Source organism: Scyliorhinus torazame, chromosome 5, assembly GCF_047496885.1.
Source record: "Scyliorhinus torazame isolate Kashiwa2021f chromosome 5, sScyTor2.1, whole genome shotgun sequence".
In the NCBI taxonomy this organism is placed as follows: domain Eukaryota; kingdom Metazoa; phylum Chordata; class Chondrichthyes; order Carcharhiniformes; family Scyliorhinidae; genus Scyliorhinus; species Scyliorhinus torazame.
Window position 1 is genome coordinate 178,478,070 of NC_092711.1, and position 23,243 is coordinate 178,501,312.

The window sequence follows — 23,243 nt, forward strand, 5'->3', positions numbered from 1 at the left end:
TCTTTTCTGATGTTAACAGCATTGTGTATACACTATTTATTTCTACAAATTGCCTCTTTTAAACAGGCATCTAAGCCAATGAGTACCTCTTGTTTCATCAGAACTATTCAAAATTAATATAGGAGCACAAATGTAGTTACAGAGCCACCTATAATTTATATCATAGTCCAGTATCACAAAATGCCCTCCAACGATAACGGTGGAAATAAAAAGCAAGGGAAAAAGCTCCGTGGTAGGAGTATTTTACAGCAATACTGCCGAAGTGCGGCATTGTATAAACCAGTAAATAATGAGGGCTTATGAGAAGGGCACAACAGTAATCATGGGTGACTTTAGGAGGCATATTGACTGGATTCAGCAAATTGGCAAGGGTAGCCTCGAGGGAGATTTCATAGAGTGCATGAGGGATTGTTTCTTAGAGCAATATGTTAGGGAGTGAACCAGGGAGCAGACTATTTTAGATTTCATTTTCTGTAACGAAGAAGGGTTGATAAATAGTCTTGTCATTCAGGATCCTCTTGGAAGGAGTGATCACAGCATGCTAGAATTTCAAATTCAGATTGAGCGAGGGAGGCCAGAGTACCATACCAGAGTTTTAGTGTTGGGAGAGGTAATTGTACAGGCCTGAGGAAAGAGTTGGCCCAAGTAGACTGGCACAGATAATTGAGGGTAGGACAGTTGAGGAACAATGCTGGATGTTCAGAGTGATAATAGACACCTCTCAATTAAAGTATATTCCTCAGAGGAATTGTAAAAGGGAGAAAAATGTTCCAAGGCTAAACAAGGAAGTCAAGGAGAACATACAGGCAAAACCTAGGCATACCATACTGCAAAAGCTAGTGGTAAACTGGAGGATTGGGAAAACCTTAGCGGTCAGCAAACATCAACTAAAAATAAATTCAAAAGAGTGAAGACGGACTACGAAAGGAAACTAGCAGAAAACATAAACACTGATACCAAAGGATCCATAAGTATCTAAAGAGGAGGAGAATAGGTAAAGTAAATATTGGCCCTTTAGTGGATGATACTGGTGAGGTAATAATGGGGAACACAGAGACGGCGGAGGCACTGAACCAATATTTCCAAGAACTACAGTTAATGCAGAGGAACTTAGTGCTATAACCATCACTAGTTATTGAATAAATTAATGGGACTAAAGGCAGACAAGTCTCCAGGACCTGATGGCCTGCACCCTGGGTTATTAAGGGAGGTGGCAGCAGAGACAGTGGATGCATTGGTTCTGATATTTCAATGATGTGGAGATGCCGGTGTTGGACTGGGGTGAGCACAGTACGAAGTCTTACAACACCAGGTCAAAGATGCCAGACAATGCTTGGAATGCGGCCATTAGCAGGTGATTAAATCTTTAAAGATCCAGAGATGGGGTAACCCCAGGTTAAAGAGGTGTGAATAGGCAGCGGCCTTCCGGAGTGGTCCAATTCGACTCTTTCCTCTTCGGTTGCCGCACCGCAGATCTCTCGGTCTGCTGTTCCGGTTCATTGATAGTCTGCTTGGGTTCGCTGTTGGCCTCTTGGGATCTGTGGAAGAATTCCCAGAGCCTCATTCGCCTGATGAATTCCTCCGTGTCTGCCGCGAGACTGATGGGGTCTTTGAATTTGTCTATACATATGTTTCTGGAACATACCTCTTCATTCACCTGAGGAAGGAGCAGCGCTCCGAAAGCTAGTGACATCGAAACAAACCTGTTGGACTTTAACCTGGTGTTATAAGACTTCGTACTATGATATTTCAAAATTACCTGGATTCCAGTGGATTGAAAACATGCTAATATAACTCCCCTATTCAAAAAGGGAGTGAGAAGGGCAGCACGGTAGTGCAGTGGTTAGCAGTGCTGTCTCACGGCTCCGAGGATCTGGGCTCGAGCCCGGTCCCGGGTCACTGCCCGTGTGGATTTTGCACATCCTCCCTGTGTCTGTGTGGGTCTCAACCCCACAACCCAAAAAGATGTGCAGGGTAGGTGAAAATGGCAGGCTAAATTGCCCTTAATTGGAAAAAAAGAATTGGTACTCTAAATTTTATTGAAAAAGAGAGAGGCAAAATGTAGGAAACAATAGACCGGTTAGCTTGTGTCGGGAAGTTGCTGGAATCAATGATTAAGGATGAGATGACTGAACATTTGGAAAGACAAAGCTCAATCCACCCTTGTCAGCATGGTTTCATGCCGGATAGGTCATGTTTGAGTTCATTGAGGACATAATCAGCAAGACGGATAATGGGCAACTTGTGGATTTGGTTTGTCTAGACTTCCAGAAAGCGTTCGACAAGGTGCCGCACAAAAGACTGATCCAGAAGGTGAGATCGCAGTGGGGTTGGGGATAGAATACTAGATTGGATTGAGGATTGGCTGAGCAACAGAAGCAGAGGGTCGGGTTAAATGGGTCCTTCTCTACGTGTCGAACTGTAACCAGTAATAATAATCTTTATTTTTTTAATAATGATCTTTATTGTCACAAGTAGGCTTACATTAACACTGCAATGAATTTACTGTGATAAGCCCCTAGTCGCCACATTCCGGCGCCTATTCAGGTACATGGAGGAAGAAGTCAGAATGTCCAAATTACCCAACAGTACGTCTTTCGGGACTTGTGGGAGGAAACCGGAGAACCCAGAGGAAACCCAAGCAGACACGGGGAGGATGTGCAGACTCCGCACAGACAGTGACCCAAGCGGGAATCGAACCTGTGACCCTGGAGCTGTGAAGCAACAGTGTTACCCACTGTACTACCGTGTTGCTTAGTGGGATGCCATAGAGTTCAGTCCTCGGACCTCAACCGTTTGCAATTTATATAAATGATCTGCAAGGGGGCGGCAATTTGGCGCAGTGGTTCGCACTGCGACCTCACAGTGCCAAGGACCTGGGTTCGATCCTGGCCCCGGGTCACTGTCCGTGTGGAGTTTGCACATTCTCCCCGTGTCTGCGTGGGTCTCACCCCCACAACCCAAAGATGTGTAGGTTAGGTGTATTGGCCCGTGCTAAATTGCCTCTTAGTGTCAAAAAGGCTAGGTTGTGTTACGGGCATAGGGTGGAGGTGTGGGCTTAAGTAGGATGTTCTTTCCAAGGGCCAGTGCAGACTTGATGGGCTGAATGGCCTCCTTCTGCACTGTTGGGATTCTATAATTCTATTCTAGGTGGATTGGCCACGCTAAATTGCCCCTTAATTGGAAAAAAAAGAATTGGGTACTCTAAGTTTATTTTTCAAAAGTGCTGGTCTAAGACCAGTGTTTTAAACGTAAATAAAGAGAACTCTGAAGGGTATGAAGGGAGAGCTGGCCAAAGTGAACTTGGGAAACTAGGTTAAAAGTTGGGACATCAGTCTGGAAGTGGATGACTTTGAATAACTTTCACCAAAGATTTATCTCAGTGAGAAAGAAAGGTTCTTTGCGAAGAATGCATCATCCTTGGTTAAATAAGGAATTCAAGGATTATTTTCGATTGGAACAAACACTGTCCAAATCAGGAAAGGTTTTTTCAAAGGTTGGATAGATTTTAAGAGCCAGCAAAGGATGACCAAAAAGATATTAAAGAAAGTGATAGTAAAGAAAGCTCTCCTGGGAGAGCACTCAGATCTTGCACAGATCAGCTGGCGAGTGTATTTGCAGACATCTTCAACACTTCACTTCTGCGCTCCGAGATTCCCACCTCCTTTAGGAAGACTACCATAATACTAGTGCCAAAGAAGAACAAGGTAGCATGCCTCAATGACTACTGACCGGTGGCCCTGACGACTGTTATCATGAAATACTTTGAGTGGCTAGTCATAAGAAGGATCAACGCCAGCCTCCCAGACGGTCTCGATCCACTGCAGTTTGCCTATCACCGCAACTGGTCCACAGCAGATGCTATCTCTCTGGCTCTACAATCAACACTCGAACACCTTGACAACAGGGACACCTACGTCAGACTGCTATTCATAGACTACAGCCCGCCTTCAACACCATTATCCCGACAAGACTAATAACCAAACTCTGCAATCTTGGACTTGACCCCTCCCTGTGCAGCTGGATCCTTGACTTCCTCACCAACAGACCGTAATCTGTCAGGATAGGCAACAGCACCTCCTCCACAATAGTCCTCGACACCGGGGCCCCGCAAGGATGTGTGCTGAGTCGCCTACTGTACTCCCTATACACAAGGCTGTGTGGCAAGATTTGACTCCAATTCTATCTTTAAATTTGCAGATATTACGATTGTGGTGGGTCGTATCTCAAACAACTACGAGTCAGACTACGAAAGGGAGATAGTTCACTTGGTTGCATGGTGTATTGAAAGCAACCTCTCTCAATGTCAGCAAAATCAAGGAACTGATCATTGACTTCAGGAAACATAGTGTGACACATGCCCCTGTTTAAATCAATGGCTCCGAAGTGGAGATGGTCGATAGCTTTCGGTTACAGGGGATCACCATCACCAACAATCTGTCCTGGTCCACTCACGTTGATGCAACTGTCAAGAAAGCACAACAACGTCTCTACTTCCTATGGAAGCTAAAGAAATTTGGCATGTCCGCATCGACTCTCACAAACATCTACAGATGTGCCATAGTAGAGAGCATCCTATCCGGCTGCATCACAGCCTGGTATGGCAACTGCTCGGCCCACGATCACAAGAAACTGCAGAGTGTGGTGAACTCAACCCAACGCATCACAAAAGCTTGCCATCCTCCCACTAATTCTGTCTCCACCTCCTGCTGCCTCAGGAAGGCAGACAGCATTGTCAGAGACCCCTCGCACCCAGGCTTTTCCCTCTTCCAGATCCTTCCATCAGACAGAAGATACAAAAGTCTGAAGACTCGCACATCCAGACATAGGAACAGCTTCTTCCCCACAGCTACTAGTCTCCTCAACGACTCCCCCTCGGACTGATCTGTTCCCTGTCAGACACTTTCATGATGCTCTATGCTGCCCTTGCTTATGTCGTATTTGCTTTATTATTTTGCCCTTGTTCCATACTGTAACTAATTATTTAATTGTCGATGTACTGTGTACTTTTTCGCATTCACTGTAATTATTATTTTTTGTCTACTGTGTACGTTTCCTTGGCCGCAGAAAAATACTTCTCACTGTACTTCACTGTGACAATAAATCAATCAAATCAAAGCGGCAGAAATTAGAGTATGAGGGTAAACATTCTAGGATTATAAAAGTATATAGTAAAAGTTTCTGGAAGTATTTGAAGAATATAAAAATGACTAAATCCAGGTTGGTCCTCTGGAGAGTGAGTCTGGGGAATTGATCATGGAAAACAAAGATATGACGGAGGCTATAAACAGGTATTTGGGGCTGGGTTCTCTGATCGGCGACGTCAAAATGGCATTCAGTGATCGGCCGGAGAATCCCTGTTTACGCCGGAATTGGGGGGTCGGCGCAGTTTTTGCGAAGCTCCGCTCCCTCAAAAACGGTGTACAGACAAACACAGAGGGGTGGAAAGGGGTAAAAATAAAATCGAAAGTTGAGGGAAGAAAGAGTCTTTGTCCCGGATTATGGCTTCAGCACACCTTTCTTCACAGCAAACCTGCAGATTAAAGTCTTTGGTTTGCAGCCTGTAATGATCTTCTTTGTAGATTCATTCATTCAGGTACTCTCTACTTTAAAAAGGCAGCACTCAAAACTTTTCTGGACAGGCACCTTATTTCACAACAAACTTTTATTTCAGTCTGTGGGTTGTCTTTCGGCCTCTGCAGTCTCAGAAATACAGCACTCACCAGGCCTTCTGGAGAAAGAAGCAATCCTCATAGTGGCCTTCTGGGGAGAGTTAGCTGGATCTTTTTGGAAAGAGTTAGCTAGATCCTTTCAGCATGCTGCCAGAATCAAAACTGAAACCAAACTGAAGTCTTGGGACTCAGGAAAGCATTCCAGCGGAATAATGTCCAATCACCACCTGTCCCTGGGCTGAGCACAGCTTTTCGGGCCAATTCAATCAAACCAAGTCCCAACCCAGCCCTCTCACTGATGCGCGCCAGTCTGAAACTCCTGTTCAAACCAGCACAGCATTTTGGATTCTTCTATTTGAATGAAATGTACAGGCTGTTTGCCTTAAAGACAGATGTCCATTAATCATCCATGGATCAAAAATGGGACGGCAAAAATAAAACAAAGAGGACATAAGGGAATAAATGGGAAATAAACAGGAAGGACCCATACATACCTCTACCCACCCAACCACCCCCTCAAAAAAAAAAATGAAACCTCAGTGTATGGACGTTTCATTAGGAGGTATGCAAGACATAAATCACAAACACATATCCATCCAATCCATCCCCATTATACAAGTTCCCTTCCCAGTCTCTACACTGGTATCTAGTCAGCCTATAAACCCATGATGATGCATCTGCAATCACATTGTTGTTTTTGGGAGTGTGTACAGTTGTAACACTGAACTGTTGTAATAACAAATTTCAAAAGCCGAGCTGGGGGCTAGAACTATTTGGGGTATCGGACGAGCCGGGAGTGCAGGAGCTGAAAGAGGCCGGAGTTCTGGCCTTTGCGTCCCTGGTAGCCCGGCGGAGGATCCTGCTAATGTGGAGTGATGCAAAGCCCCCGAGCCTGGAAGCTTGGATCAATGACATGGCAGGGTTCATTAAGTTGGAGAGGATAAAGTTTGCCCTGCGAGGGTCTGTGCAGGGGTTCTCCAGGTGGTGGCAACCGTTCCTAGACTTTCTTGTGGAACGTTAGGTCGAGGTCGAAACAGCAGCTACCCGGGGGGAGGGGGTTGGTTTATATTTTTGTTAAAAGGGAGCGTTTCCCCAAATTTTGTATTTATTTGTTAAATAGGGTTAATGTATCTTTGTTTGATTCCCTATGTACAATTTTATTTTCCTTTCTTTCTTTCTGGAGTGTTTGGTTGAAAATTGTTGAAAATTTTGAATAAACATATTTTAAAAAATATAAAATAAACTCCAATGGGATAATCTTGCGATCCAGTCTTTAAACGTCTATATAAATGCAAGTAGATTCTTGTCTGTGTAAACTAAGCTTTGCTGATTGTCATGTTGGACATGTACTACGAAGTGCTGAAGGGCTAGTAGCAAGGCCAAGGCTTCCTCTTCAATGTTGGAATACTTTCTTTGATACAGACTTACTTGTTTCTAAAAATACCTCCTGTGGTAGTATGCATTAGGGGTCATGTGGGACTGTGAAGCCGTGATGTCATTGGCTGACAGATCCCGGGTCCTGGTTGGCTGTTGTGTGCTACACCTCCCTAGCCTCTTTATTCCTGCATCATTGTCCTGTAGTAGCACTGCCCCGACTCCCAGGTTACTGGCCTCTGTGGCCATTTTAAATGGTCTGGAAATGTCTGGGGTGGCAAGCATTGGTTCGCCCACCAACATGGCCGTCAATCTGTCAATTAGCGTTCTGTGGATCACTGCACATTTGGTTGTTTCAGCTACAAAAACAACGTGCATTTTATTTCAGTTTCTAACTGAGGAGGATGTGGCTTTATTCATTCATAGTTTCTGATGTCTGCTTCATGATTTGTTAACCAAGTGCCCCCCGGTGTTTCCCTTCAACTCTGTTCATACCTTTACAATATCTTTATGATATCTGCCCTTTTCTATCTCTCGTGTAATACAGTCAGTCTTTTCTGATTGTCCAATGAATGTTTATCCAAATTTCAAGGAACTCCTACAGTCAAACTGGAAACAATATTGTCAATGCTGAGGGAAATAGTTGGTTCATTTTTAATCAATAAACCCTCTTCAACCCCTTCAGCTTTACATGCTCTCTTTTCTTGCACATGGTTACTTTCAGCAATAAGAGCCATTCTTTGTTTTACAGCTTCTACCTCCTTGTTGGAGTTTTCATAATCAAAACTCTTATCTCCATTTAGCAATACAGACTGAAACAACTTGTGTTTTCCAGATTCCAATTGTTCTTCTTTACTTTCAGAGGATAACACATTGTTGGTTCCACCCACTTTCTGGTTTTTGTTACCAGATGTGGTTGCAGAATCACGACATAGATCTCCATCCATCTTCCTCTTAGTTTTTAAAGGTATTGATGACTGATAATTTCATCTCCTTTGCCATTTGCTCCCTTTAAGAGGCACTGTGGATCTTTAAAAGGATGTGGGTGAACCAGATTCATGCCCACTTCATGGTCCTTACTGTCCTCATCCTGACTAACTGATTCTGTGCTATCATGTATACTTTGCTTCAAAGCAGGCATGCTCCATGAAATATCTGCACCTGAAGGGGATGGCAATGGGTTTATTGCAAGGGGCTGTAACAAATCACTTCCAGGAAAGTCCAATTCACTTTCTTACTCCAATTTGCTGTCTTTGTCCTAGCTTTGGGAGAATTACTTGCCATTTGCCCAAGGTCAGTTAGTGACAGGTCTATTCGGTAACAGATGTTCATCATCAGAACTGAAATCGGATTTAGTACTCTCGTCTGAATCTACAGCGCTGCCACTACTATTAAATTCAAACTCCCCTTTCCTATGGTCACCTACAGTCATAGAATTCTGAGAATCTGACACTACCATTGTCATTTGATCTGTGATTAACATCTTTCAACATTTATTTCTTTGAGTCATTTAATGCCCAATGAGTTTTCCTAATTCCCACATGCCCTACGCAAGTGGGCAACACAGTGGCACAGTGGTTAGCACAGTTGCTTCACAGTTCCAGGGTCCCAGGTTCGATTCCCGGCTTGGGTCACTGTCCGTGTGGAGTTTGCACTTTCTCCCCATGTCTGCGTGGGTTTCCTCCTGGTGCTCCGGTTTCCTCCCGCAGTCCAAAGATGTGCAGGTTAAGTGGATTGGCCATGCTAAATTGCCCTTAGTGTCCGGAAAGTAGGTGGGGTTACTGAGTTACGGGGATAGGGTGGAGGTGTGGGCTTAGGTAGGATGATCCTTCCAAGGGCCGGTGCAGACTCGATGGGCCGAATGGCCTCCTTCAGCACTGTAAATTCTATGATTGTATCTTTGGTATTTCATGTGATAACTGCAGTAATTCCCTCAGATCCTCTGTTATCACGGGGGAAGCTACAACCTTCACTCCTGCAAAATCAGTCCCCAAAAGTAAGTCTAATCCATCTACTGGAAATTTCTTAGCCAGCCCAACAACTACTGGACCTGACACTAGATCACACTCCAATTGTATGGGACTGGGATACAATCTCCACTTATCCCATTCACTAATACGTCAGTGTTCATTACATGCTCTGAAGGAAAAGCCAAATCCTTCTCCAGTAAGAGACTTTGTAAAGTCCCTTAAGGTTGTTATGGGGTTGGCTACAAGTTGGACATGTGAAGTCGCAGTGTTGGTGGCTGAAGAAGAGTACTGGAAAAACAGACTTAGTAAAATAGGATAAGCCAGTGGGGCTCATTAAAGTAGGGGGAAACCATTATCCCAGTGGAAAAGGTGCAACAGAGTGTAGAGCCTGTTGAAAGTTTGGTGACAAGCAGATAGCAGAACTTTTTAAGATTTAATTTGTGAGTGCAAGGTGGAGTAGGTAAGGAGATTCAGATCTTAATGGATACAGGATCGAGTCAATCTTTAATGGTGAGAAATAGTCTGGAAATAGTATTGCCAGAAAGGTGGTAATATGTGGAATTTGTGGTGAGAGCAGTAGTGTGTCACTATGTAAGGTACGGTTAGAGAGTCCAGTGAAAAGTGGTGGTAGGAAGTTTATCCCAGGTAATGATGTAGCTGGATCACATGTGGGAGTACACCCTACTATGGTTGAAAAGCCAGTGGAAAGTCAAACAACTGAGATGATACCAGAACTATATCTGGGAGTGTTTCCTGATTGTGTGGTAAACAGATCACAAAGCCACAGGTTAAGACAGGAGGATGAAAATTTGAGGAGTGTCAATAGGGAGGCTGAGGTTAGTTGTCAGAAACCATGTTTGATCAAATAGCTGGTAAAAAGAAGATCAGGTGGTGGATGAAACTGACATCTTTAGTTCAACCACGTTGGTTAAATTACAACAGAAAGATTCAGAGATAAAGCAGTTGTATCAGAAAGCATATACGGAAATACCAGAGTATTATTACATTAGAAATAATGTACTAATGAGAAAGTGGAAACCATTACATGTTCAAGCAGACGTAAAATGGGCAGTAGTTCATCAAGTGGTATTACCAATGAGTTATAGAAAGGAGGTTTTGCAGGTAGTACATGAGGTTCTAGTAAGTGGTCATTTAGGTGTGAGGGAAATTCAAGCAAACATACAAAAGTACTTTTATTGACCTCGACTGCATAAGGACGTAATTAAATTTTGCCATACATGTCATATATGTCAGGTAATAGGGAAACCTCAGGTGGTAATCAGACTAGCACCTTTAATCCCATTTCAGCATTTGACGAACGTTTTACTATGGTGCTAATTGATTGCGAGGGACCCCTGCCTAAAACAAAAAGTGGAAATCAGTATTTGTTGACTGTAATGAATATGTCCAATGGATTTCCGGAGGCAATTCCATTGAGAAACATTACATCTAAGAGGGATATAGAGAAGGTAAACAATTTCTTTTACTGGATATGGACTACAAAAATAAATTCAATCAGTTCAGGGATCCAATTTTATGTCAAAGTTATTCAACAAAGTTATGGATAGCTGAGGAAGAAAGCAATTTACCTCAATGGTGTATCATCCAGAATCACAAGGGAATTAGATAGATGGCTGGTTTAGCACACTTGGCTAGTCAGCTGGTTTGTGCTGCAGAGCAGGGCCAGCAGCTCAGGAATTCCCGTACTGGCTGAGATTATTCATGAAGGCCCCACCTTCTCAACCTTGCCCCTCGCCTGAGCTGTGGTGATCCTCAGGTTAAATCACCACCAATCAGCTCACCCCCTCAAAAGCGAAAACAACCTATGGTCATCTGGGACGATGCAACTTTTCCTTTACCTGGAAAGATGGCATCAAATTCTAAAGATGATGTTGAGGACATACAGTCAGGATTATCCAGAGGATTGGGATAAAGGAATTCCATTTGTACTATCTTCAACTAGGGATGCACCAAATTAATCAACTAAATTCAATCCATTCAAATTGATTCTGGGTCATGAGGTGAGAGGACCACTTAAATTGATCAAAGAGAAATTGGTCAGTCAGCGTTCGGAGATTATATTGTTGGGCTGTATGTCAAACCTTAGGGAGAGAATAACTAGGGCTGGTGAGTGTCGTGTTGTTCACCCTGGGGTAACACGGATTGCACACGATGCAATTACCTGATCAAGTATACACCAAACGAAGGCGTTGGTTCAATATGAGATTTATTGAACTCCAGTAACAAAACACACAGCTGCCTGTGGGTTGACTCTCTACTACTCTAAGTAACTAAACCTCACTCTCTAGACCAGGCTAGCTCTGATCCACATGTAGAAGGTGTTGAATGATTTGTGCACCCTGACTGTCACTATAGCTATCACCAGTGGAAAGAGGCAGAGTGCTGATGCCTCGTGTGTTTCATAGGTGGAAGCCCCCCCTCTGGTGTCCCGTCTAGTGATAGGTTGTGTTCTGTTCTGTATATTGATTGGCTCACCTGGGTGTCTGTCACTGCCTGCATTTACCTCATGATGTGCATGGGTGCATATTATGACAGTGAGTTGGCTGGGAAACATTTAAAATTGTCGCGGATGATGAAAAAAGTGATGGATAAGAAATCCAAAATTTGTAGTTTTGTTAGTGGGGAGAAAGTATTAGTATTGTTATCATTGGTATGTGAACCATTCAAAGCAAGATTTAGTGGGCCTGATCAAATTGAAAGGAAATTGAGTGATGTGAATTATTTGGTAAGAATGCCAGACAGAAGGAAAACTCAGAGTGTGACATGTTCATATGCTCAAAAGGTATTTTGATAAAGAAGGAGGAAGTGTGGGGTGGTCAAAAAGATAAATCCAGATGATTCTGAATTTGACATTCCTGAAATTAAATTGAATCATGAGGAAGTATTAAAAAAGTGGGATAGATTATTGAGTTACCTTCTGGAGAAAAATCAAAATTACCTAAAAGAGTGAAAACAGTCACGTAGAGCTGTATGTGGGGAATAAATTGGGAAGTACGAAATTAATTATTCATGATATAGATGTAGGAATTGCTATTCTCATGAAATAACATCCATATAGGCTCAATCCATTAAAGTTAGCACAGGTACAAACGGAGATTGCTGATTTACGTAAATGCCAAACAGAACTCCTTGACATAGTTAAGGAAGAGCTGAAGGCTTGGGAGCAGTTGGCTTTGGAGCCTCATCGAGCAGAAGGTACCAGTAATGGCTACACAGAAGAGAAAATGAGCTTGGATAGGCAGATTCGGAAGAAAACTGAGATCCAGCATCAAATCGAACAGGAACTCCAGCACACCAGCAATCGTCTGCACGAGCTAGAAGAGGAGTGACAACAACTTCAACAAGAAAGGGTATTAATCACAACACAAGAGGTGAATGAAAGAAAATGCAGGATCGGCAGAGCTCCAAGAGCAGTCAAATTCCTATCATGATAGAGACATAAGAGGCGATGATACTAGTATTTGGTCAGGAGGGACAGATGAAGGACTGGATCAGTCTCACCATTTCACAGAAAGCATTTTCACTGGTGGAATACTGGATCCAGAGGTTGAAGAGCTTGTACCAATGTAGCCAGAATATTCAAAATGCTTTTTTTACAGTGACTGGTGTCTCGCACTGTCCGAATGCACCAGCTGACACCAATTATTTTTGGCGATCCTCAACAGACACCAAACGAAGCAGACTATAAAGCAGCTGATAAATGTGAAGAACTGATGAGGAATGCTGCAGCACGATCAACAACCCATCTTACCCTCAAGTGAAGAATCCTAGGGCAGCATGGTGGCATTGCTGCCTCACAGCGCCGAGGTCCCAGGTTCGATCCCGGCTCTGGGTCACTGTCCATGTGGAGTTTGCACATTCTCCCCTTGTTTGCGTGGGTTTCACCCCCACAACCCAAAGATGTGCAGGTTAGGTGGATTGGCCTCGCTAAATTGCCCCTTAATTGGAAAAAATGAATTGGGTACACTAAATATATTAAAAGAAAGTAATGGATCCTGCTGTCAGGGTCAGGCAACTGCATATCACCGAATTGTTGATGGAACTTTTATTGTGTCATCGCCCAGGTCTTTGAAAATCTCTCGCTCGAAGGAGTGGATAAATTTATGCTCGCGACTGTGACATGTGAGAAGACTAAAATGGACTGTACTCACGTGTATGTTTGCCTGTTGAAAAATGTAAAATGATATTATAGAGTATAAGTTGCATGGTTCATTTTTTTTCCAAGCGGAGTTATGATGATTGGAAGATTTTAGGGAAATTGGGTTATAAATGTATTGGACAATTTAAGGGTTAAAAGCGGCGTTAGAGTGTGGTTCACTGCAGTGGTCCTGTTTTTTAAAAAGTAGGATTTTGTTTTGCAGGGCCTGGGTGTCTTTAGTAGCCAGAAGATGAAATTGACAAAGGAATGTGTTTTTCAGTCTGAGTTAATGGACTGTGGTTTGACTGGGAAAGTGCTCGTGGAATTAATGTGCTTTGCAGCCGTCAGAGATCATTTGTTTCCCAGCTTGGGGAGACGAGGTCATTGCTGGGTGCAACCAAGGAAGGCAGAAAGACATTTTAAAAATCTTTAGAGAGCAGTTTTTGGAGAAAGATTTGGAGAGAGGAGTTCAATTCTGGGTCCACAATTCTCCCACAGTGAGATAGATTTGAGAGCTTTGTCTTTCTTTTCCTGTTGTTTAATGGGAGATTGAGTAGTGATGTTTAAATGGGTAATTGTAAGCTGTTGTTTTGGGTGTGAAGTTAAAAAGTTTAATTTTGTAACCAAATGAAGTATTATTTTAAAAATAACCAAGCCCTATTTCTTCATGCGATCACTCCTGGAGCGAATCATTCTTTCCGCACAGTCTGACAAATGAGTTGAAATATTGGGGTTTTGGTCCAAGTATCCAAGCCTCTGTTGGGATCTGGTCTGGGATCGGAAGTGACCGATGTAACAATTGGTTGGAGGTCCATTTCCCAGTCAGTCCTCCAGCACCTTCCTGTCTCTCTATTAGTGCGACGTCCATGGCAGTTTCCCAGCTAAATTCATTCCTCAGCTCCGCCGCCTGCCTCAGTGGGTCGCACACTAACCTGCGTCAGGAGGTTGTTGGTTTAAGTCCCAGTGTCAGAGACCGACGGACAAAAAACATTTCCAACATACTTCCTCGCGGCAATGAGTGCTGCACTGTCAGAACAGCCTTCTTTCAAATAAGATGTTAAACTGAGGCCCTGTCTACCCCTCTTTGGTGGGTGTAAAAGTTCCCGCAGCCACTACTTTGAAGAAGAGCTGGGGAGTTATCCCAGGTGTCCTGGTCAATATTTATCCCTCAGTCAACATCACTAAAAACAGATCATCTGCTCATTATCACATTGCTGTGTGTGGGATCTTGCTGTGTGTAAATTGGCTGCTGCGTTTCCTACATTACAACAGTGACTACACTTCAAATGTACTTCACTGTACTTGGCTGTAAAGCACTTTGCTACGTCCTGCGGTTGTGAAAGGATCTTTTATATTGAAGATTTCTGTTATCTGATCTTGTTATCTGGAACTTAATTGATTTCAGCCACCCCCAATTTACCGTTTAATAAACTCACTTTGGTTCAGACAAGACTTTAAACAAGTAAGACAAAGGCAGAATTCTCTGGATAGTAAATTTTAAAATGTTTATCAAATGAAAAAGGTTTACTGAATAACTTTAAGACATTGACTTTTACAACTTCATGCGGGTGATCAGTCTGTAGAAGCGTAACCCTCTCTGGCTCCTTCTTTGACAGTAATTCTTGAGGAGTCAGCCTCGGGAGTCTGGCTCCTTCTTAGACAGTAATATCCTTGGAACTCAGCCTCGGGAGTCTTCAGTACTTGGCCAGCAAGAAAGACCTTCGGAACCTCTACTGCTAGCCCCAAAGTGACCATTACCTCACGTCAGAGTTGGGCCTGTTGTAATATGACAATTGGTCAATTTGGTCACTGGATTCATTAATTGGATCCCCAATTATTGACTCCACCTTCTCTCATTATCTCAGACAGAAATACAATAGAACTGTTTCACACTATCCCTGTATCTGATTCTATACAATCCCTTATTCATGCAGTTTCAAGTGTTGAGTCGAATCAGAGCTTGAAGGTCTCTCTTGCCAGTACATTTATCTTCATTGCACATTCTTTACATACACAGCAATTAAGCTTTTACATTTTTACAGCAAATGAAACTCAGTCTTTCACTATAACTACTGATTCATGATGGATTAATTAGTTGCAATTCGATTCAGCCTCACTAGGTATTATGTTACTGGCTGATAGCTAATTAATACAATAATCTAATTCATGCATAAGGTTAATTCAAGATATACCGTTTTTTACTCATCTTGAATCAGGTTGAATAATAAGCTTATTCTTTAGCCAGACGTGGGTAGAATATGAAAGCCCGCCATTTATCAAAACACTTTCTTTGTATAATGATTTCTGCTAGCTCTACAGTTCAGAAACATTTGGGTTTGCACAATCTGAATTTATAAAGAACAATTCAGCCATTACAATATTTTCTATTACATTGTTTCGGGAATTATAACTTCATCAAAGTTCATTGTTGAATAATCAACAGTTTTGGGACTGGCTTCCAATTTGAAATCAATAAGTGATTAACAAAGAAATGTTACATAATCTGAAATGGTCGCAAGAAGCTAGATGTTAGAATTCAAAATGGCTTCCTTGACCTTGTTACTTATATCCATGAATATGGTGCAAAAGTGATGGCATTTTAAAATTAAATGGATTTCCCAGTCCTACTTACAGTTTTGTACATTACAACAATGACTACAGTTCGCACTACACTCATTAGGCTTCACCCGATGTCTGTGTATCTCCATTGTGTATTTATCGAATGTCCTATGCTTTTCATGTGTGGACTGATGTACCTGGACTGTATGCAGAAAAATACTTTTCACTGTACCTCGGTACACGTAACAATAAATCTAAATCTAAAATCAAAATCTTTTGGAGGTTCTATGATGTTATAGCAAAGGATTTTTAAAAAACTTTCTTCAAACTTGGAATATATTACAGTTGATCCCCTCATCAAAATTATTGAGCTTTAATTGTGAGTAATTTTTGATTCTCTCCGAAATTCTGAATGACAATCTAAACACACAATATCCTGAATAATTTGTTTTTAAAACACAGGCAAATTGTTGTGATCAGGAGAGCGTTACCTGAAAAGGGGGCAAGGAACAGATTCAACCCTTTCTTCCCAAAGGGAGTTGGACAGATCCTTGAAACGAAAAGAAAATTTCTGGACAATGGGATTACTTGGTTGGCTCTTTCACAGATCTGGCATTAGCACAATTGGCCGAATGGTCTCCCTCTGTGCAACCTGAGCTTCATGTGCTGTTAACATGGGTGGGAATAGTGGTAAAGGGACCTGGGTGTGAATGGACCCGGGCGTCCAGTCAATAAGTCCCTGAAGGCTAATATACAGGTGCAGCAAGGTATTAGGAAGGCCAATGGGATGTTGGCCTTGAGGATTTGAGTACAGGAGTAGTGAAGACTTGCTTCAATAGTATAGAACCTTGGTTAGACCACAGCTGGAGTACTGTGTGCAGTTTTACTCCCCTTACCTTAGGAAAGATATTACTGCCACAGAGGGAGGGCAATGAAGGTTCACCAGACTTGTTCCGGGGATGGCAGGATTGTCCTATGAAGAGAGATTGGGGAAACTGGGCCCTTTTCTCAAGAATTTTGAAGAATGGGAGGGGATCTAATTGAAACTTATAAAATACTTAAAGGAATAGACAAGAGAGATGCAGGTGAGAGGTTTCCCCTGGTTTGGAGAGTCTGGAACCAGGGGACACAATTTCAAAATAAGGGAGAAGCCACTTAGGACCGGTCTCGGAGGAGACATCTCTTTACTCAGACGGTTGTGAATCTTTGGAATTCTCTACCCCAAAGGGCTGTGGGAGCTCAGTCATTGAGAGTGTTTAAAGCAGAGACTGACAGATTTCTAAATACCAATAACACAAAGGGATATGGGGACAGTGTGAGGAAAAAGGGCACTGAAGTGGATGGTCAGCCATGATCATATTGAATGGGGGAGCAGGCTCGATGGGCTGAATGGCCAACTCCTGCTCCTATGTTCCAATGATGCAAAGGTGGTAGGAAAGTCAATTGTGAAGAGGATATAAGATTACAAAGTGATATAGGTAGGTTAAGTGAGTGGGAAAAGATCTGTCAAATGGAGAATAATGTGGGAAAAGTGAAATTGTCCATTGTGGCAGTAAGAATTAAAAAAGCTTATTATCTAAATGGTGAGAGATTGCAGAGCTCTGAGATTCAGAGGGATCTGGGTGACCAAGAGCATGAATCACAAAAGGCGAGTATACAGGTACAGCAAGTAATTAGGAAAGCTAATAGAATGTTATTGTTTATTGTGAGGGGAATTGAATACAAAAGAAGGGAGGTTATGCTTCAGTTATACAGGACATTGGTGAGATGGATTATGGACAATGGATTATTATTTAAACGGTAAGATGTTAAAACATGCTGCTGTGCAGAGGGACCTGGGTGTGCTGGTGCACGAGTCGCAAAAGGTTGGTGTGCAGGTGCAACAGGTGATTAAGAAAGCTAATCGAGTTTTGTCTTTCATTGCTAGAGGGATGGAGTTCAAGACTAGGGCGGTTATGCTGCAATTGTATAGGGTTTTGGTGAGGCCGCATCTGGAGTATTGTGTTCAGTTTTGGTCTCCTTACCTGAGAAAGGACATATTGGCACTGGAGGGAGTGCAGAGGAGATTCACTAGGTTGATCCCAGAGTTGAGGGGATTAGATTATGACGAGAGGTTGAGTAGACTGGGACTGTACTCATTGGAGTTTAGAAGGATGCGGGGGGATCTTATTGAAACATATAAAATTATGAAGGGAATAGATAGGATAGATGCGGGCAGGTTGTTTCCACTGGTCGGGGAAAGCAGAACTAGGGGGCATAGCCTCAAAATAAGGGGAAGTAGATTTAGGACGGAGTGAAGGAAGAACTTCTTCACCCAAAGGGTTGTGAATCTCTGGAATTCCTTGCCCAGTGAAGCAGTTGAGGGTCCTTCTTTAGACGTTTTTAAGAAAAAGATAGATACCTTTCTAAAGAAAAGGGATTCGGGAATATGGTGTACGGGCCGGAGAGTGGAGCTGAGTCCACAAAGATCAGCCATGATCTCATTAAATGGCGGAGCAGGCTCGAGGTGCCAGATGGCCTATTCCTGTTCCTATTCTTATGTTCTTATGAGACCACATCTGGAGCACTGTGTACAGTATTGCTCTCATTTAAGGAATGATGTCAATGTGTTGGAAGCAGTTCAGAGAAGGTTCACTGGACTCATACCTGGAATTGGAGGCTGGTCTTATGAGGAATGATTGGACAGGCTGGGCTTGTGTCCGATGGAGTTTAGGTGACTTGATTGAACGGTATAAGATCCTGAGGGGCCTTGACAGGGTGGATATGGAAAGGATGTTTCCTCTTGTGGGAGACTCTAGAAATTGGAGTCACTTTAAAAGTAATAATTTGTCCATTTAAGGCAGAGGAGAACCTTTTCCTCTCAGAGTGTTGGGAGTCTTTGGAACTCTCTTCCTCAAAGGGCAGTGGAAACAGAGACTTTGAATATTTTGAAGGCAGAGCTGGATAGATTCTTGGTCAGCAAGGGGTGAAAGGTTATCGGGGGGTCGGCGGGAATGTGGAGTTGAGGTTACAATCAGATCAGCCGTGAACTTATTGAATGGTGGAGCAGGCTCGAGGGGCCGAGTGGCCTACTCTTGCTCCTAATTCATATGTTCTCATATCCTTTATAATAGATTGTAGCATTTTCCCTCCTACTGATGTCAGGCTAATGGGTCTGTGGTTCCCTGCTTTCTCTCTCTCTCCTTAAATATTGGGATTACATTTACCACCTTCCAATCTGCAGGAACCATTCCAGAATCTATAGAATTTTGAAAGATGATCACCAATGTATCCACTATCTCTCCAGCCGCCTCTTTCAACACTCTGGGATGTAGAGCAGCAGCTTTTGGGGATTTATTAACTTTCAATCACCTTAATTTCTTCAGTACTGCTTTTTCACTGATACTAATCTCTTTCAGTTCCTCGTGCTCACTGGTCCCTTGGTTCTCTGGTGTTTTGGGGGCAATTTCTGTATCTTCCTCCGTGAAGACAGACACACATTGTTTAGTTTCTCTGCCATTTCCTTATTCCTCATTATAAACTCTCCTGTCTCTGCCTGGAATGGACCCACATTGGTCTTTGCTAATCTTTTTCTTTTCAGATTCCTAAAGGAGTTTCTCCAGTCAGTTTTTATGTTTCTCCCCAGTTTGCTCTCATATTCTATTTTCTCTTTATCAGTTTCTTGGTCCTCCTTTGTTGAATTCTAAAACAAGTTCCAATCCTCAGGCTCACTACTATTTTGGCCACTTTGTGAGCCTCTACCTTTGATCAATGGAACGTTTAACATTTCTTGTTAGCCACGGTTGAATCACGTTTCCTGATGGATTTTTAATCCTTAAAGAAATCTATATTTGTTGTACAGATTTGAAATGAAGGTCACCAAACTCTCAGAAGACCATACACTGCTCTCCACTTTGAGGCAGAGAGAGAGAGAGAGTTGACTGGTGGTGATTTAACCTGAGGGTCACCACACCTCGGGAGGGGAGGGGAGTGGGGGGCAATGTTGAGAAGGCAAGGGCTTCATGGATAACCTCAGCAGATATGGGAGTTGAATCCCTGCTGTTGGAGCTGGTCCGCATCACATACCTGCCATCCAGCCAACTCAGCTAACTGACCCTTGGTAAATATATAATCCCTTGAATATTAGCTATTCCCTATCTCCTATCAGTTTCCAGTCCACTTCAGACAACTTTCCCCTCCTATCTAGATAGATTTGTTCTGTGAGAAACACCCAGATAAATTAAACAAAGAAAAGCATAAAATCCCCATTGTCCATCTTCATGGCAATGTGGCATGCTTGGGGGGGGGGGTTCCAAACAGAAATGGGAACTAAATATCTTCCAACGTCCAAACACCTTTTCACTCGGAGATCCTTGTGAAATTTAGTACCAGGTTATTGCAACAAGGCTCAAAGAGCATCAGCCCACTAGAGGTAAAACTGGGAGGCCAGCCAGTCCGGCAGAAAGAAACTGTTCCACCATCGCCACTGTCCAACTGTCAGAATGAACAAATTGCAGTCCTGGATATAATTGAGAGCAGAAACAATAACAGCAGAATCCAACCCCTGTAATCAATTGTGAACATGTTATTGTCTCAGCAGGTGCGATGAATCACGGATTCCCTTCCGACATTCAGAGCAGGTGAACGGCTTCTACTTAGTGTGAAGTCGCTGGTGTCTGCACAGGTTGGATGAGTAAATAAATCCTTTCCCACACTGAGAGCAGGTGAACGGTCTCTCCCCAGTGTGAAGTCTCCGGTGTGACTTCAGGTTGGATAACCGAGTGAATCCTTTCCCACATTGAGGGCAGGGAAACGGCCTCTCCCCAGTGTGAACTCTCTGGTGTGACTTTAGGCTGGATAACTCAGTGAACCCCTTCCCACACTGGGAGCAGGTGAATGGCCTCTCCCCAGTGTGAAGTCTCCCGTGTAACCCCAGGCGGGATAACCGACTGAATCTCTTCCCACATTGGGAGCAGGTGAATGGCTTCTCCCCCGTGTGAACTCGTTGGTGTCGCCGCAGGTTGGATAACTCAGTGAATCCCTTCCCACACTGAGAGCAGGTGAATGGCCTCTCTCCAGTGTGAACTCGTTGGTGTGTCCGCAGGGTGACTGAATGACTGAATCCCTCCCCACACTGAGAGCAGGTGAATGGTTTCTCCCCAGTGTGAATTCGCTGGTGTGACTTCAGGCTGGATAACTGAGTGAAACTCTTTCCACACTGAGAGCAGGTGAATGGCTTCTCCCCAGTGTGAACTCGCTGGTGCGACTTCAGGTGGGATAACTGAGTGAATCCTTTCTCACACTGAGGACAGATGAACGGCCTCTCCCCAGTGTGAACTCCCTGGTGTCTCTTCAGATGGGATAACTGAGTGAATCCCTTCCCACACTGAGAGCAGGTGAACGGCCTCTCCCCAGTGTGAACTCGCTGGTGTTTCTTCAGGTCGGATAACTCAATGAATCCCTTCTCACACTGAGAGCAGGTGAACGGCCTCTCTCCAGTGTGAATGCGTCGATGAATTTCCAGCTGAGATGGGACTCGGAATCCCTTGCCACAATCCCCACATTTCCACCGTTTCTCCATGTTTTGGGTCTTCTGGTGTCTCTCCAGGTTGGACAATTCAGTTGAAGCCTCGTCCACACACAGAATACGTGTACGGTCTCTCCCTGCTGTGAATGGTGTGATGTTTTTTCAGGCTGTGTGACTGGTTTAAGCTCTTTCCACAGTCAGTGCTCTGGAACACTCTCACTCGGGTGTGTGTGTCTTGGTGCTTTTCCAGTCACACTGATGTTTACAATCTTTTGAAGCCGACAGATCGGTCAAACATCCGGATTCAAAGGCCAATTATATTCAGATCCCAAGGAAGCGAGTGGCTGTCAGATTGAAATGTGACATTTCAGATTCTGTCTGTAAATCCTCCTCTTCTAATATCCTGTAAAAGAAGTTTACAAAAGTCATCACTCAATACAAGATAGAAATCCTGAACACACAATTCCAGTTTCTATGGAACATACCTTCCTCTCTCATTTCCCAAGATCTAGCCTCCAATACCTAGTCTCTAGGGAGAGAACTCGGAGGACGGAGTATCACAGCTGTGAGTTTAAAAACCTTACCTCGGGGATTCCAGGCCGAGTCTCCAGGGGGCAAACCCAGAGAGACGGAGTATCGCTGCTGTAAGGATAAAAACCTTACCCTGGGGTTTTACGGGTTAGTCTCTCGGGAGCAGACCTGGAGAAGCAGAGTACTGGAGCAGTGAGGCATAAAAACCTTGCCTCAGGAATTTGCGGCCTAGCCTCCAGGGAACGGACTTGGAAGGGCGGAGTATTGGAGCTGTGAGTTTAAAATCTTACCTCGGGGATTCACGGATGAATTTCTAGGGAGCAGACTTGGAGGGGCGGAGTATCGGAGCAGTGACTGTAGGAAGGATGGGCTAGCTGACAGGGACAGCAGGGTGTGACTACGAGTGAGGCAAATAGAGGGATCCTAAATTCAGACATGAAGGAGTCTCAGCTCTTGACCTTGTCCAACAGGTACAAAATACTTATTCCCTGCGTGGATGAGGAAAAGGGACTGTCGAGCTAGCTGACCACTACACGTGGTACAGGAAGCCATTCAAGCGGGGGAGAAAAAAGACAAGTGATAGTTGTAGGAGATTCTATAATTAGGAGGACTGACAGCATCCTTTGTAAGCAGGACCGAGAGTCCCTCATGGTATGTTGCCTGCCCAGTGCCAGAGTGAGGGTCATCTCTAACCTGTCTGAAAGGATGATGGAGAGGGAGGGCAAAGATCCAGTTATTGCGGTCTGCTTTCGGACAAACAACATCGGCAAGACGAAGAAAAGGACTTGTTTGGGGTATATGTTTGGGAACTAGGAACAAAATTAAAGAACAGGTCCTCAAGGATTATAATGTCCGGATTATTGCCTGAGGCACCTGCAAATTGGCATTGGGATGAGAAATCAGGGAAGTAAACAGATGGCTAAAGGTGTGGTGCGGGAAAGAGTGGTTTCATTTCATGGGATGTTGGCATCAGTATTGGGACAGGAAGGAACTGTACCAGTGGGACGGTTTCCACCTGAACCGATCTGGGACCAGTGTCCACGCAGAAAGGATACATTATGGGGTGGTCACAATCACTTTAAACTGGAGGGGGTTGGGGGGGAGGCCTCAGGGGAACTCAATGCAGTTTCAAAAGCAAGTAGCAGGGCAGAGAGTAAATAAATAGTCAGGAACCTAACTTCAGGAACTGCAGCTAATGGCAAAACTACAAGTGACCAATTGCAGGTCAGAATGAGAAAATAAATGGAAAGGGGAGAAAAGAATGTGTTTTACTCACAGATGTTGGAGACAACAGGAAGTTTCAGTCTCTATGAAGCTCCACCTTAATTTCTGATTGACTGGAGGACAAAAGTCCTTCCGGTTCGCAACTCTTCCCATTGATGAACAACCTTAGGTGCACGCATCGGAATTGCTCTGCTCCACCGTGACGTCTCCGGGTTCCAGTGCGCAGGCACGGGAACCCCGCCCCGCCC

General features: G+C 43.7%; 1 protein-coding gene across 2 annotated transcripts; it reads right to left on the reverse strand.

Annotated features, from left to right (window-relative positions):
* Positions 1–14,654: 14,654 nt before the first annotated feature.
* LOC140422475 (uncharacterized) lies at positions 14,655–23,199 on the reverse strand. Of its 2 annotated transcripts, none has more exons than XM_072507488.1 (2): positions 23,048–23,199; positions 14,655–21,643 (listed from the first exon to the last, which is right to left on the reverse strand). In XM_072507488.1, exon 2 carries the CDS (start codon positions 21,292–21,294, stop codon positions 20,365–20,367), a length of 930 nt encoding a protein of 309 aa, XP_072363589.1. In that variant the 5' UTR covers positions 21,295–21,643; positions 23,048–23,199; the 3' UTR covers positions 14,655–20,364. The 2 variants fall into 2 exon arrangements, with proteins under 2 accessions (XP_072363589.1, XP_072363590.1); XM_072507489.1 differs by lacking the exon at positions 23,048–23,199 and adding an exon at positions 21,726–23,037.
* Between the last annotated feature and the right edge of the window lie 44 nt (positions 23,200–23,243).

What these genes read in the sequence shown, in the direction of transcription:
- LOC140422475 (XM_072507488.1), bottom strand. Translation starts at nt 21,294, where the DNA reads ATGGAGAAACGGTGGAAATGTGGGGATTGTGGCAAGGGATTCCGAGTC.